A 17275-nucleotide genomic window follows, 5' to 3' on the forward strand; every position below is an offset into this window, starting at 1 on the left:
AGATGGCACCTGCTTGTATACGTGAACGCTACTGTCTTTATAATCTATCTTTTTAATAAACTGTCTGTACACTTACAAAGTTCTCAATGTTTCGGTTTACATGTAGGGACCCTCATTATGCTACAGTTGAAGTGTGGTGCTATTTTGAGCCTTGTTAGTGGTATAGAAATAGCGATTTCTTTTTACTTTACCCATGCCGCGATGAATAGCTTTATAAGCTAATCAGCGGTTTGCGCTATCTTGTTTCAAGCTAGAGACACATTCGATTAGCATGAAAACATATCCCAGAGAACGGTCGACTCGGTAATCATGTGTTATTACCCCCTAGGTTCATTTTGCGCCGGAATTGCCCTTTAAGACATTCAGATTGATTTTATAACTCAGTGTGCCAGAACACAGAACTCTTCCAGCAGAACTTCACTTGTTAGTATGTGGTAGTATACCTTCTAGACTTATTAAAGGTGCCCTGCAACACAAAACCGTTTTTACTTGTATTTTTTGAAATATGTTAGGTCCATATGTGTTTGTGTTATGTCGTGAATTTGAAAATGAACTGCTACTTCCTCTGTCAGCTCTAGCCACTGAAAAGAAATAAGCGGAGAAATCAGGCCAATTACAAAAGCTGGTCAGTTTGATGTGGTGTTGCCTGAGCTCATTACTATTCATGAGGAGGATGCTGATAGCCAGGCTCTCATTGGCTAGCTGTTAGCCAATCAGAGTCAAGCAGCTTAGCTCGTTGAGTATTAATGAGAACTGGCACAAATCGATGTTACAGAGTCCATGGTAGAACTTCAGACATTACCACAAAGTAATGAAATACGTGTGGCAGGGCACCTGCACAGTTGCTTGTTTGGCATGTTCTTGTTAAACAGGGATTTCGTGGGTGGAACAAATTAAATTTTGTTTATGCTTAGTCAGAGTTAGCGGTTGGTGTAACACTCTCCGACCAATGGACCAGAAAGCCAATTTCAAAGGGAGATGTAATCATCTAATTTATGCAAAACTGTTCTCTGTGTAGCCATCACTACAATGCTCGTTCCTAATCCTTAAAGAGCAATCCACGGCGTGTTGACTACACTCTCTACATGTAAACGTCATGTTCATCAAACACTTTCTCTGCTGTAGTTTCTCCATCATGTGGCAACAAAATGAACTGCAGAATCTGCTACACACCATCTAATTATTCTTCTGATTTTGTGCAAAGAGTCAGTTCATTTTGTATTTGCTAATGCTTGCTTTTTAAAATCAGTATCTTGTCTTGTTCTGATCAGCACCCATCCATCTATTATTTAAAAATAAGTAAACATAGTTTTTTTCATGTTCAACTTCTTTTAAAACTTATAATTTATTCTCATTCCATTCTTTGTTGTTACTGATTTTTATGACTTTGCACTTGCAGTCTCCTTATATGAAGTGTATATCTGCCATAAAATGTATCAATAATAATGACAATTTAAATCTGGGGTTAGGTGGGAATTAGCCTTTTATCTTGTGTATGTATTTAAAGGCCCTGAAAACCTATTTTCTAAATCAGCTTCTTACTATGATCAACGGGGTCGTACACAAACACACAATTTCATGCCAAAGTGAGAACGGCTTTGATTATTTCACGAGAGATTTCTGTTATTTGAAGTGGGTGAGACTCAGTTGGAAAAGAGTGGTGTCACCTGTCCCTCCATGTAACAATCAGGATTTAGCAACATTTATTAAAATGTAAAATCTTATGACAGTGAAACCTGAGTTTTTGAGTATTCAACTTTTAATAATACCTACTGTAAGGATGTTTTTTTCCCAACTCGTAATTTCATTGTTGGTCATTTAATAATATGTGTTTTATTATACAGAGAAATACTCAAAATTTGAAACCAGGGTTTTAGGGGCTTTAAGTGACAACAGAAAAAAATGCCATTACATTATCTGTTATTTCTTTGACGTAATTCACGTTTCATTCACAGCTGGATTCCAGATTGTCCTTTTAACGCCACATATCAATTCACTCAAAATACCCACATCACAGAGCAATAATGGTTTATTTGGATGCAGGGGTTTGCAACATCCAGTCAGTGGTATGGTGTACATTACATCACAGGGTTTCAACCAACCAGACACTCAACAAACAGCATCACTAGACAAACATTAAAGAGAAGGTAAACAGTGTGACAGCAACTCGCACTCCGGTCCCCACAAGATGACATTCTGCTCTCTTACTGTGATGTCTTTTTTGAATATTGTCTTCCAATGTCGGCAGACTGTGTTTTATTTCAGCATACATTCCAGGAAAGAAAGTCTGTGTAACATCACATGTAGGGAGAAGGAGAGGGACCCAAGCGCCTTATAACCTCTTCAAGAAGAGGGTCCATATCAGTCCTGCTGTTTCCAACAATACTGAAATGAAGGGAAAGAGCTAAATGACAAGTTACGGCTCAACCACAGCACAGGCAGTTCACACGTAAAACAAAAAAATTTGAAAAAAATTCTGAGATGATTCTACTAAACTTCACCAGTAGATCGCGTGTACAGTAGTTTCTATAACTCTTATTCTTCAGCGATCAAACACAGACGAGCATTTCATGATGATTCTTCTGTAATTCATGAGAGGAATACTTTTACACAATGTATTCCTTGTGGTGGTTTGACGACTGAGTAGCAATAGAAAGCAAAGATAAAAAAGCAACATCAGTTTATAATAAACATGGCAACTAATAGACAACATATTACAGTAAAAAAAGCAAATAGAAAAAATCCAATAAAAATTGATGTGCACAAAAGGCACTCAAATTTTCTGCTCCACTTACACAGGTGTATATAAATAAAAAACAGTCTAGTTAAATATAACGATTATTTCACTTTTTGAAAGTGTGCTTTCTTTGTATTTCAATAAACATATATGCTTTTTTTGTAACATTATCTTCATAGATTTCAACTGGTGCAAAACTGTAACCAGGACAAACAGAACTATATGGATAAGCCTAGTGATTGTTATATTAGCTCCAGATCATAATGCCCACATACTGTAAAGGTGAAGGTATCCACTGCTTTGTCACAAGGAGAGGCAATACCAACAGGAACCAGCAGAGGATGTGAGTGCACTGTTTGACCTTAAATGCTGTATTGCCTTTTTCTGGCTGCTCGAGCTCTCTGTTCTTAAGAATCAATTCATCGACAACAAGCATATATATTTAATTTACATGTATCTCAGTAACACTGCAGAATGTACAGACTGTACAGATTTGACAGTGGAATCAGAGCCTGGTTTACATGCTAATATTTAAGTTGATTTTACTCAATCAAGCACTGTTCTTTTTCACTTTTATTTTAGCAACTCCTACAAGCAGCTTAATTTCTCATTCCCAGACAGTCACCATAAATTTTAAGGTATATTTTAAAAAAAACATCCAATATTGAATTCATTTGTGCGTTTTTCCAAGGAAAGGCACCACATACAGCCATTGCCTAACCGACGCAGAATATGAGTCAGACATTACAGCTCAAAACATGCAGAACAGAGCAGGCTCTTTGGGATGCGGATGACAAGGTCTCTGGACTACAGCTGTCAGAATGACAAGACGTACAGTAGAGATGAACACTAAAACTCTTTTTAGTTTTCTTCCAATGAAAGAAATAGTCTACAGTTAGAGCATAACTGTATCTATCAACAAGGAAAAGAAAAAGGCAGGAAGGAAGGAAACTGTGATAGCTGTGATAACAGTATGTCACAACATCTGCTTCTCAGGTTCCTCTGGGTGAGTATGACATTTTATATTTAAAAGAGGAACTGTTATAGGGCACTTTTCCACTTTTCCATGTCTCTTATGCAATAATAAAATCCCCCAAATTATACTTGAAGTTGCAACAGTTGAAGTGTTGCGAACTAAGTGTAAAAATGGGCGAGTGTGTGTAAAAAACATAATGGAGAAAACATTTATTCAGGCGTTGCTGTCCGTTCAACAGCAATCAGTTTTCTACAGTACAATTACCAAATGCATTCTAAGCACACAGTACAAGGTAAAAATTTTGAACTATTGTACACAGTTAAAGAGTATGTTTGTAGTTTACTGAAGATGATAGAAAGGTGGTTTATGACCTTAAGTTTAAGTTCAATTCACAGTCAACCCTGCCTTTTTGTATTAGCCTGTACAAGATTAACACCTAAAAAATTATGAGCTATATATTATGTACAGTACAAGTTTACCACAGGATTTCTACATAAGTCGATGCATTAGTTAAGTCTGCCCACAGATGCTTTGCTTTGTTAAGTTCTGATTAGTATGTCTCAGACTTCAGAGATCATCTTCATGCCAGGATGCTTTTGTCTTTAACAGTGAACGAAAAGAATTCAGGTACAACATCTAGAGTACCACACACATGGCAGATTCAAAATATAATACGGTAAGATCCCCATGTATTACTTTGTCACATATTTGGATATCTGAAACTTGAGTCTTTTACTATTTTTTCATGAATATTAGGTTTCAAACAACTATTTTATGCTTATAATGACCATATGAGAAAATCCCACATCATTACAAATCTCTCAATGACTGATGCAAGTTTTTTTCCGTATGTTCTCCAAACCCCGCATGCAGAAGTACATAATGTCACTAAGTTGTTAATTTGCTGAACATCCACTGTATTATAGTACAAACAGAAAGCATGGTGCGACTTCAAGTAATATTGTATGTACAGCCATAAGGCCTGCAACCTAAATGGTAGCCAGACATGATATTTTAGCCTGCATGTTTATACCCGACCAGATGAGGTGGTTCATACACATCAACAGGAGTAACTGAAACGTCAGCTGGACAACGTGTGCTGGGTAGAAAGTAACTAATACTGAATGTCACACAAGTATTGCTTCACGTGCATTCATTGCATCTTTGAAACGAGAACATGGCCACAGATTTTTGTTGTTGAAAACTGAGGTAAACTGAAATACATGTATTCTTATACACATTTTCTTTAGTTATATCAAGTTTCAAAGAGAGTTGAGCTTAATACTATCACACCTCTACAGCTCCTTCCACCGCTTTATGCCCATGGTAACATATTGTAGGCTCGCTTCAAGAGCTTCCTGAATATATGAATTAAGTCAGGCAGAAAACAAGAGAGGAAAATATTAATAGCTGCTTTTCACACATCATCACTCATTTCCATTAGCTTTCCCCTCATTTGGGAAGCTTTACAACCTTCCCACCTAGCAGATTCCACCTTTGCTACATGGTACCTGACTTATCTCCAGCATCACCAGACGTATTAATATTAGAACCAGCAGATGTACTGTTACTTGGAAACATCTTCTCAGTGGGAGTTACAGCAGGGCTGCCGACCCCTGAAGAGCTGGAGCTGCTGGAGCGGTGCTGGGTGGGAGGAGGTCGTACCGGCCTCATGGGTGGGGGGCGTAGTTGAGCCCCAGCCAAGCGGGCAGAGAGAGCAGGTTTAAAGGTGGTCATCATTTCAGAAGTGGAGCTGCTGCTGCGGCGCATTGCTGCATCGGGGTCACGGATCATTATGGTATGCAGAGGACTGCCGGGCTCGGAGCTAACTGGGTTCTTCATGGGCTCCAGGGTGTCCAAGACCACGTCGGGAGCCTGCTTAACGGTGTTCTGTCGCTCCAGCTCACGAAGCTCATGGAGCGCTGTAGTCATAGTTTTGTCTATGTCCTGGTAAAAGAGAGATGAAGATGAGGAGAACAGAACAATCAAAAATAACAGCCAGGTAAGTGAGACATCTAGCATTTACAAAAATGACACTTAGGATTATACCCATGTGTTTGAAATTGTTAACCTAACTAAAATTCATATACATACGTTTTGACCATTTTCAAAAAAAAAGTGTGTACAGTGTAAGATTTAGACTAACTTTTCCCCCCTTATACAGTTTCCTACGTTTTCAAGCATGGCTTGGTTTTTGTTTAATTTCTGCAAACTTAAAACTTGTTATGGTATGTAATCCATCATAGTAAATTTCAAGTCTGCAATAACTTTTGTCAAGGCTATATTATTGTTGCGTGTTAAGTTCAAGTTAAATTTTATTTATATAGCACATTTAAAAAAACATAGTTGACCAAAGTGCTTAACAAGCTCAAAAACAAAATGAATAAAATACACAAAAAATGCAAAATAAACAACGGTAAAAAAGGTCAAGGTGTCAAAACTCGAATTGAAAGCCAACGAACAGAAGTGGGTCTTAAGCAAGGACCTGAAAGTTTCAGCTTTCCGAGCAGTTCTTATTTGAATAGGTAAACAATTTCAGAGATTTGGAGCAGCCACTGAAAAAGCTCGTTCATCTTTATTTTTTAACCTGGATCTGGGAACATCGAGGAGCATCTGATTGGATGACCTCAGTGCTTTGACAGGAGTGTGAACATGTAAAAGCTCTGATAAATAAGAAGGCGCCAACCCATTTAAAATGTTAATGCAGTTTTATCATATCATACAGAAATTAATGCAAACCAATGGGTGCCTGGAATGGTAAAACATCCTTTCTAACATCCTCCACAGCAGCATGGCTTGCAAAGTGGTTAGTTGAGACATAAAGTATAAAATATATGTGGTAAACGGGCTACAATATGCAAAACAACTACTATGGTCCTGTTCATTTTTCTATTGGGATACTATCAGTTAAAAATGTTGTTTGTGAGATTTTAGATGAACTGTAATTTGTGTTTTTTTCCATCACACTCTAATAGCTGCAGCCATTAAAGTGTGATGGAACGGTCAGTGTTCTTCAGATTGTTATTCAGTTCCAGGCCTCTGTGTCCTTGAGGCGTGTCTATCTCCTAGCTGCAGTCGGCCCCTGACATTTACTCCTGGTACCAGCTGCCGCTCTCAGACAGCTACAGCTGGCTCTGTATAACCAAACCTTCCAAATCCTCTTATATGCTATAGTCGTCTGGTACTGAGACCACAGTGCCACCAACCAGACATATATATAAACAAATTATATCAAAAGAGAAAACTTATATTTCTCTGTATCTTTTTCACAAACCCAGCTAGTTTTGCCTCTACCAGGAATTTCCCACATTTACCTCAGCCAGAGCTTCAGTCTCCAGTGATTTGTGGTCCCCAAGGCTGCTGTGACGAGTGGCCCCCGGTACCGGTCTCAGAGGGTGGCCCTCAGGATAGGCCTTCCTGTCTGGGTAGTTGATGCTTCCAGCACTGCCAAAGGTGCCAAGGCGTCTCTTTTCTGGGCTCTCCATACGACCCTTGCTAATGGACACCTTGTGGGGGCTGCTAGGACAGGCTGCAGCCCGTGGTGGAGTATCAGCCACTCTGGTTGGGCTGTGGGTGTCTTTACCACTCCGACGATGTGGGATTGCAGCTCCATCGGACCGTAGCCTCACCCTGCGGAGAGGGATCAGATCAGAACAACAGTCAAACAGAAAAACTCCTCAATAGCACTCAATAGCACTTTTAAAACAGGAAAAGGTGTTATTCTTAATTGCATCCACCTCCCCATGACTCCTCCAAAGTTGTAATCAGGTGATTGTTCACATGGTGATGGGACATCATTTTTGGATGAACCCTTATCATCCAGCAACGGTCCACTGCTCGCTTCGCTATCTGCTTTCTGACTGAGGTTATCTGAGAAAGCATCATCCCTGAAACAGCAGAGGAACTGATGATGAGCATAAGCTACACACATGAAGTACAAGTACATGTATACCTACAGTAATTACATTTTGAAGGAATATTGAGTGTTACATTTTTTCCAACCCAACAGTTTAGTGTAATGTCATCAGCAGAATTACATGACACAAGAGAAAGAACAGCTACTAAAACACATTCTGCTGTTACTCACAGATCTTGTACTACAATGTACTGATGTGGGATGAGGCCATCCACACCATTGTGCCGGCCCTCCCACCAGTCTTCAGACGCTCTGTGATACAGAAGCAAAGAGGCTCCCTTTTTGAAGGACAGCTCCCTGGGTGTGCGTCCTACATAGTCAAACTTAGCGATGGCCTCGATCTGTTCGACCTCTGAAAACATAGAGATCAACAAAAAGCTTAATCAACTGCTTAATAGAGCCCGACATGGTTATGATCAACAACATAATTTACAATCCTGGATCTTATTAAGTACATATAATACTAAAACAATCAATACAAAAAAATCAAGAGATCTTGGAATATGTGCTTCTAGTTCAATATTTGCTGAATTTAAATCATTGCTGTGATTCAGTACATGAAGTTACCTCCAAAAAAGTATGTCTCAGTTTACATTGTAAATCCCTGAGACATATTACAGAGTCACACAGCTGAAATATTACAAACATGTGTGTGAAGAAATGACTTACCAGCAGCCTTATTATTGAACTAGTGATTGCTTGACAAACGGCCACTACTGTTTAAACATTTTGTTTGGAAAATAGCTACAGTATTTTAGGTCACAACAAGTCTGATAAAGGATTTTTGCCTAAATTTCAAACCTGGTCTTGTCTGCAGTGCATTTCTACATGCCAGCCAGCAGGGGCCAGTCAGACTTAACTGTATGGTTAACAACAATCAGCTCTCACCGAGAAAAAAAACTCTGATTTTATTTTGTTTTATTTTGAAAAACCTAAAAGAGGGGTGGAAAGACGTGAAAGAGGGCAGTCAAAGTTGTGAGTGAATAAAGAAAAAAAAAAAGACAGTTTGTCCAAATTTGGTTTCAATTCCAAAGCAATGAAAATAGAAATGGTACTGCATGGTTGCCACGTTCTTAATCTGACACCAACTTGTTTTTCTTCCATGAAAACTGAACTGCTGCCAGAGGACACCAACTGAACCAGCTACAGAAACTACAGTGCAACACCAGAGCCCACAATGTCACACAGACTCTCAGCATGTCATTAAGCAGGAGCAGAACCTACAGCAGGCAATCATCATTTGTTGTCTTTTTCAAGTCAGCACTCATTACATACACAGCCAATAGCACAAATGAAGCTCAAACACAGGGTTACCCCAGTCTGACCTCACACACTCCATACTTCATAGACCTGTCCACTGACTCTTCACATATGGCACAGGAGATATTATTCTGTGTATCACCCGTGTTTTGGCTTTTGTGTCTGGCCCAGTTTTGCATTCAAAGCTCAGAGGAGAATTGGGGAAATACTGCACAAAGGAGAAAGTCTCAGGAGAATTGCTGACTTACACTGAACAAAGAGTGAGCAGGCGAGGAGGGAGGAGGGAGAGGGGGAAAAGAGAGAGACTCACACACAGAAAGACAGATCAAAGAGGCAGTGCTGCATGCCAACACTGTTTACTCAGCTTCAAACATCACATAACCTTTGCATCATAAGCTGTTGCAGCGCAAACTTCACTCACCTCTCAGTCAAAAGCACTTAATAAAAAAGGGCAGTCTGTACGGCTTTCTTATCCACAAAGACTACTAAAATCACATCATATATATTCTCATGTGAAATCCATGTGATACTATGTGCCAAGATGTGAACTTCTCTTTGATTTTCAATATTGTGTGTGCAAAGTTAACATAAAATGGTTACAAGTGTAAATGCATGCTGTTGTATCAGAAAATATAATGGTAACATCTTAACCTATCTCTGATATTGACTACAATGCACACAGGCAAGACCCACAGTTCATATGGCTACTAACATTGGATACAACTAGAAGGGCACTCAGAGAGTGCAGAACTTTGCCAAGGCATGCCTATTTCACAATATTAATACAGTGTGAATTTTCCCAGTCAGGAAGTCGTTTTTAAGATTATTCCGACACCACATGAATGCAGCACAAATGCAATCTGAAAAATAATGTGTGTGTCCGCCCCGTGATTCAGATCCATTCCAAAATGTAATGGGTTCTTCCTTGGCCCATGCTACAGACAAACCAACAAACGGACAAACCAAACCGAAATAATCACTGCCTTGGTGGAGGGAATAACAAGAAAAATGGCCTACATAAACAAACATGACTAAAAGGCATGCTGGTGGCTCCATTAGCCTGCATTTTGACACAGCAATGCTTTGAGCTAAATGATAAGGTCAGTGTGCTAACGAGCCCACAATAACAATGCTAAAATGCTGACTTTTAGCAGGTAAAATGTGTCATGCCCAACATCTTAGTTTAGCGTATTAGGATGCTAACATTTGCTAATTAGCACTAAACACAAAGTACAGCTACAGAGGCTAATGGGTATGTATGTTATATGATTTCTGTCTGGACCAGACCGACCACCAAAATTGCCATCCCTGGGGACATAAGGTACCTAGGTAATAACAAAGCCCCTTCATAAAAAATAGATGTAGATGACTACTATGACGAACTGACCTTCATCACTGGTGTGTGGTTCAGTTCCATTGTCAGCCTCGTCAATAGTTCCAGGTTCACTGTGTGGGCTGTCACTGTGTGAGAAAATGGATTATAAACATGAAATAAATTAACATAGCCTTTTCTCTAAAACTCTGAACAAAGAAAACTGTAGTCTCAATATACTAATTGTACTTTGCTCACACCAATACTCACCAGTACTCCTCCCCACCAGTCATGCACTTTTCATAAACTGGGCCGTCCAGCTCACGTTGATTGGGAAAGATGAGTTCATTGTGGATGATGATGGTCTTGATGACTTCGTTAACATGTGCCTGGCACGCTACAGGATCCTGTCCGTCTGGTATGGGCATCAGGGTTGGACCAAAGCAGATTGCCAAATTGTATGGATCCATCATGTTCTCGTCACTGTACTGGGAGAGACTGAGGGACGGGACAGGGGAGCATTGTGTGTTTAATGATGTAGGCAACTTTTAACAACACCAGATGAAAAATACGGTATGTATAGATTAAGTTATTGTCCAGTGGTAGTCTGAATTAAAAGACATAGTCAATCAAATTGGGAGTGACACGGCTACATTCCAGTATTATCTCATTTTGAGTTGATATGATGAATGTGTGAGTAAACAGCATCTTTATACAACCAGCAGACAGATTTCTGGCCATCTGGCAAATGTAAGTCCAATATGTATCCACCTTTTAGCTCTGTTTTGGTCTCCACCAACTCCTGAGAGAAATGTCCAGCTCTTCAGCTGCTAAATGCTCCACTATGTTTACCAGCTAGTTGCTAAATGTGCACGTTGAATACCTCTGGTTTTTAGAGCTTTTTCGCTGAAAACCGCTGCCTGCTGCGGCTGCAAAAAAATGAACTAGAAGAGAGAAGTTGCAGGCCAAAAAAATCAAAACATTGAGCTAAAGGACGCTAAAAAGCTACCTGGAGTAGAGGGAAACTGAGGTGATAATTCTCTGTGGGCTCATCACTATTTGTGACCCTGTTTACATACAAGTAGTCATGTGGTCCATTGTAAAAAATATTGATTATAGCTGCTTTAAGTGATCTATCCTGACTGCCTGAAAAGGAACTATTTATGAGACACATCACATACAGAGTCACTGCTTCAACTGAATTTCGTTTTGACGTACAGTATTATAGACTTCATTGCAAAGCTTAGTTAGACATTAGCTTTAAAAGCACTCTGATCAGCCAACCCTCTAAACAAATCGTCTAAACCAGCACATGCCACAACCCACTCTGGGTAACCAAATCATTTAGTGCTGCAAGAGGAAGTCATAATCAGTCCTTGTACATTATCAACAAGCTGAGGCTGAGCAGTAAAACCACAGCTGGAACAGCTCCAACAATCAAGGAGGTATAGAGGAGCCCAGTAAAACCTGTGGTATGAAATCAAACTCTTTGTTCTGCAGGCAATCCCAGTATAAGGAGCATTAATAACATCCATTATAAGGGGACAGGTATACTACTTCAGTGAGGAATGAGTTTCCGAGCCCATAAATAACTCCTAAAACACTGCAGACAGATGTAGCAATAAATAGCAGGTGGGGGTTTTTTTCTTGATTTTTTTCTTTTTGGATTTTGTCTTTTCAACTGACTGTAGCTATTCGGTGTTTGTTCAACATGGATTTTCCTCAATAGAATTAAATTAACATGTAAGTTAAGTTTCAGATTCAATCACATCACTGATGTTAGTATAAAGAATAAACTTGTCTAAATGCTCATCTGTACACACAAGGACCTGTGGCTTAAAATGTAATCAGTGCAAACTCACTGATTGAGAAAAGCAAAAAGGTATCTCATGACGATTATGATGGTGCGAGAAAGAGTAACAGTAATCTGCTGGATGTGATGCGCTCTCTCGGCTCCAGACTCCAGCTCTGAAACACAAAGGACGGAGATAGAGAGGTGTAACAACAGTGGTTTACACTGCAATAAACAAGACATATATAGCTTTTAAACTTTTATACTGTATATGTGACACTGTCCACTGAAATATAACATATGTTCTGAAAACTGTTATTTGACACTTTAATAGATGCCCCCTCCTGCCTTTCACCGGACCCCGAAGGCACATTGAGTGATCAAACTATTACTGTAGAAACAGCGGGGAAATTATTCTGTGGTAAACTCACACACGGCAGACTGATGTGGCCCACACTCTCCTCTTCCTTCTGGCTTTCTGTTAAATATCAGGCAGAGAGCCCTGGTGTTGAGATTGCTTCCATGTGTTACACTGCGTGCCTTTCTCTACTCCAGTGAAGCTGAGTTTCTAAGAAACTTTATGTGTGTTTTCTCTTTTCTATTCAACCAGTCAAGTCACAACTTTGATTGCTTTGAATACTTAATACTGTGTGTGACTCACTGATGGTAGAAATGAAGTCCAGGAAGCGCTCTTTTGGGAAGAGGGGGTTCTCCAGTCCTCTGAAGTACAGCTTCAGCACCCCTGCCACTGAGTTGATATCATGATCATTCTGGTCGTCAATCAGGGGATCTTCACCTGATTAAGAAAAACGTGTGCTTTCAGTGGTGACATTTGATGGGTTCATCCTGTTTAAGTATTTGTGACAGGACAAAGGGGAATATATCGCCATTTGTCTTTGACTCACCTCTCTCAAATGAGTTTTTAATATCATTGACTTCCACCTGTGATCCAGGCACACGAAATATGCCTTGCTGCTGCAAGCCTGAAAGAAATACAACCCAGAATTTGAGATTCAGAGTTACACTAGCTACCATTATCTCCAAACCACAGTGCCAGCTTCACGAAAGCCCATTGGAGACACACAAACCAGAGCAGGAAATGTAATCTAGTCATAAAGGGAGATGCGTATTTTTCCATGAGAGGGCCCCTCAGTGAGGCTGCAGCATATGGTTTTAGTTAGAGGGCTCCTAATCAGTTTTCTGGAGTTTCATTAGGTCCAGATCCAGGGGAAAGTCCTTCAGGCTACAGCAATGAGCTGAAGACAGATGTGAAGATAGACAGGGAGGAGTTATAAAGAGGGTTTTTGGGGGGTGGCTGAATGGACTAAACCAAGACCAATGGGACTTTTAAATCTATTTGTGTGTGATCTATTGTTATGAGCTTGTCAAATCATTGGCTGGCAGCTGAGCACCTCAGAGAGTTGAGGTGCAGAGCAGAGCAGGTCAGTCTCTGTACCTGCGGCTATTTGTGGACATAGATTGCCTTGTCCAATAGCTGCTGTCACTTCTTATGAGGCAGAAGGAGTTTTCAAAGGACTTCATAGTTTGCCTTGTTTTTCTGTCCTTTCACTCAGAAGTAGTCGTCACAGCAACATGATTTAAGACTCACCATATAGATTGATGTATCTGATACAGCTTTCAACAACAAGTGGGATTGGTTGACCTGAATCCTGAAATTAAATAATGCGAAAAATAAATAAATACAGACAAGGCAAGACAAATAATAGCAATAAAAGAATACATAACTAAAAGAGAAAGTAATATATACTATTTTGTATAACCTTTATACAGCACCATTATTAACTATACAACTTAGACATACGTCTAAATAAATGAATGAGTTAAACATACAGTATAAAGAATCCCCTATTGTAGTTCATATTAAATAAAGATATGCAAGACAAAAGTCTAATGCTTCATTTCATCACAAACCTAATACCTCATAAACATTTTATCAAGCAAATGTCATAAGCAGTAAAAGCAGTGTAAAACAAACAAAAACATCCAAAATACAAGCAACTGTTATTAACCTCTGTGTTGTCTTCCTGTCGACCATGCATGTTTTTGTTTTTCTGGGTCAAAATTTAAAATTTAAACTTTCTTTTCTTTTTTTCCTGCGCCTTTTGATTTTTTTTGTGTTTTTTCCCCCCCACGTTTTTGAAGCATTTTCCGACATTTTTGTCACTTTTTTCAAAGTTCTTTGATCCATTACTTTTTTCAAATGTTATAAAATTGAAAAAAACACCCACATTCATTGAAAGTAGTGGACTGATCATTTATTTTACTTGTGAAGAGCGTTGTACGGAACCGTCCACGTTATTTATTTATTTTATTTGGTTGAAAGAAACCCAAATTTCTGATATAGAAACTTTCTGAAAATGGGTTAAATTTGACCCAAGGACAACAGGAGGGTTAATAACCCAATGCCACAGAATAAAAACAGTTGTGGAAACTAGCAGCATGTAAGTGCAGCCCGAGCAGTAGCCTGAAGATTTCTACTATTAGTCTAAAAGTATTAGTGTCCTTGCATCATGACCTATACTCTCCAACCACAGAAATACCTGAATGCGGGTACGGGCATTCCTTCTTCCTCTGGGACAGAAAGTCGCAAAGCACAGAGTAGCAGAGGAAGAAAGGGCAGAGAAGCACAAAGTTAGAAAAGCTCAGATGACAAATGACCCCTCTGGAGGTTAAAGAAGGCTAAGCACAGGGACTGGCGATAGGAAAGCTACAGAGATGCAGTAAAGGGTTGGGTGCAGTGAGGGACAAAGCAGATCCACTACTGTCTCCTGCCTCTCAGTTGTCTAAAGTGTGACTGGATTTAAAAATAAAGCCAGAGATGGTAAATGGTTCTGGAGGGGAATAAAGAGACAGCTGACTGCCGCTCTGTCTGCACTGGCAGAACCACGGAAGGGAGGAGGAGGATTAGAGGTTAAACAGAGATGTTATATCATGATCAAGGGCAGCTGGAAGAGGGAGGAACAGAAGGCCAAAGTGAGGAAGAGAATGAGAGTGAAGGCTCTAGCTGCCTTCCCCTCCTGCTCCACAGGGGCCGCTCAGTCATACTCCACCACCAGAGGTACCTTGATGAAGGTCTCCATATTGCCGTTAAACAGCTTATGGTTATACATAGAGCGTGGCCTAGGCTTCCGCATTTTCTGTGGTTTAGGGGGAAGGGTGGGGGGCCTGTGAAATGACGGACAAAGGGTACAAAAACACCATATTCTGTGAACACTGTAGAACCAAACACGGAGGTTCAAAAGCAGGTATGAAAAAACTTTGTTAAACAGCTTGCTAAAACAGAGCAGTAACAAACCCATTGTTTAAGTAAACATTTAAAATAGAGAAGAATCTTTTAAAAGTTGACCCAAACTTTTTTATCTTGTATCTCTGACGCCTGATAAAAGTCGGCCTTTTATAATTACTACAGAGGGTTTGGGTTGTTCAAAACTCTAGGTGTCTATCTTCAGTAAAACACTTAATAAAAAAAACATTTCTTGACTTGACTAAAAACACAGCACAAATGAACGAGCATTATTACCAAGGCTAATAAAACCACCTGCAAGTTGATCTAGTTGATATGTCATGTTGTCAGACAGAATGTAGCATTTAGCTAACAATCCAAACATATCGTATATTGATACGTTGGAACTCATACTACATGATTCCTTATTGAAAAAGCAATACAATGTTTCCTATGTCATTCTATGAATAACACATATCAATATGCAAAAATATGCTGTAAAGTTTTATCCAACATTATAAAATCATGCATTCATATGTAAACTCTAGGTGCAGCTAAAAGTTATTTTAATAATATGTATTACAATCCTTTATAAAAATAACTACAATAGCAATAGATTGCATGTGCAAACGGAAGTGTCACTTTTGGAAAGGACAATAGCAACTGCAAAACCATGGCCACTTCATGCCAATTATAATAGATTTAACATATAACATACTGAGCACGGCCTTTGTTTCATTCATTGTTTCGTCACCCATGAAATCTAGTCAAATATAATTAACATATAACAGAAATATTTATTTCTTTGCAATTTAAAAAAAGTAATTATTTAAATATATATGTTTCTGTTTGGATGTTCAAACAACAACTTACATGTTTTGTCTTAAATATTATAACAATCTGAAAAAATGCTATAAGCAGATGCTTAATGGCTGAAAGGACACCATACCTTGTAGTTCCACACTCAGCCCTTTCCCCTGTGGAAAACAAAAACACAAGAGGGACATGTTATATCTTTGTGGTACATATTATACAGACTCCAGTGACCACTGTCAGTGAAGGGTTTGATGAGACACAACATGACTATTGAGAGAGAGATGAATGGAGCAGTGGTAACACCATTCATTGGACAAAGCTATTGAGCAGTCGCTGCTGAAACCACGGGGGACCCAGAGGACCCTGTGGGGTTATAGGCCTCCTCGCAGAGCAAAGAAAAGGAGGGTGGCGGCTGCAGTGTGTATATGTTGGGGGTGTCTGTGCTGGTTCACTGAGCCTTTTGTCATAGGTTTCTAACAACACATGCATATGTTATAGGCATATCCATAGAGAAAACACAGTCTGCAAAGTCATCATTATACTCAACTGTGCTCCTTTGTGCTCATTTAAGAATACGTTGATGTTTATGTTTCTACTGATAACACACATCCTTCGGTCAGTTAATTCAAAGATGACCCAGCTTTTCTTCATGAATTGAGAGTAGTGTGTGTGTGTGTGTGTGTGTGTGTGTGTGTGTGTGTGTGTGTGTCTTTGTCTGCCAGTGTCTGGATTATCAACTGGAAGGCAGTCAATGTAAAAAAAAAAGGAAAGAACAACATTCAACATTATTTCTTTACTCCATTTAACAATGGACAGAAAGAGCAAAGGCTAACCAATTTCTCAACACATCATTCTGGCAGATGGGACAAGGTCTCTGGAGCATTCATGTGAAGAAACAACAGCACAATTCTCAGATGCCATTCCTCTGACTGATAGCCTCTGTCTACCTCTGACCAACCAACCTCAAAATTGCAAGAGGTTCTCAAGCAAAAAGTTACGATGATTTTCCCCTAATTTCATATCAAAAAGAGCCAGAGTCCGTCAATGATAGAGCGATATGTATTTTATGAACATAAAAGGAGTAGCCTACAAATCAAATTCACTGAACAAGGGAATTGATGACTCCTTATCTGGGAAACAAGGGCTGGCAGATATCCTAGCCTCTCTTGTCTGGTGCCAATGCATGGCATTATGTTTTTATTAATACATGCAGCAAGATGTA

At 39.4% G+C, this 17275-nt stretch overlaps 1 protein-coding gene across 3 annotated transcripts in view; it reads right to left on the minus strand.

Annotated features, from left to right (window-relative positions):
* Positions 1 to 2011: 2011 nt before the first annotated feature.
* srgap3 (SLIT-ROBO Rho GTPase activating protein 3) overlaps positions 2012 to 17275 on the minus strand; it is a 61123-nt gene continuing 45859 nt past the window's right edge. The window contains exons 11-22 of one of the 3 annotated variants that reach the window (XM_031287442.2): positions 16187 to 16214; positions 15077 to 15179; positions 13603 to 13663; positions 12899 to 12976; positions 12655 to 12789; positions 12064 to 12169; positions 10472 to 10699; positions 10277 to 10350; positions 7801 to 7981; positions 7451 to 7600; positions 7028 to 7343; positions 2012 to 5660 (exon numbers count right to left, since the gene is read on the minus strand). In XM_031287442.2, coding sequence (XP_031143302.1) covers positions 5214 to 5660; positions 7028 to 7343; positions 7451 to 7600; positions 7801 to 7981; positions 10277 to 10350; positions 10472 to 10699; positions 12064 to 12169; positions 12655 to 12789; positions 12899 to 12976; positions 13603 to 13663; positions 15077 to 15179; positions 16187 to 16214 — 1907 coding nt within the window. In that variant the 3' untranslated portion in view covers positions 2012 to 5213. Of the gene's footprint in view, positions 5661 to 7027; positions 7344 to 7450; positions 7601 to 7800; positions 7982 to 10276; positions 10351 to 10471; positions 10700 to 12063; positions 12170 to 12654; positions 12790 to 12898; positions 12977 to 13602; positions 13664 to 14554; positions 14586 to 15076; positions 15180 to 16186; positions 16215 to 17275 lie in introns of those variants that run through there. The other 2 variants (XM_031287444.2, XR_004897599.1) reach the window with 2 other exon arrangements.

Source organism: Sander lucioperca, chromosome 6 (genome assembly GCF_008315115.2).
Source record: "Sander lucioperca isolate FBNREF2018 chromosome 6, SLUC_FBN_1.2, whole genome shotgun sequence".
Lineage (NCBI taxonomy): Eukaryota > Metazoa > Chordata > Actinopteri > Perciformes > Percidae > Sander > Sander lucioperca.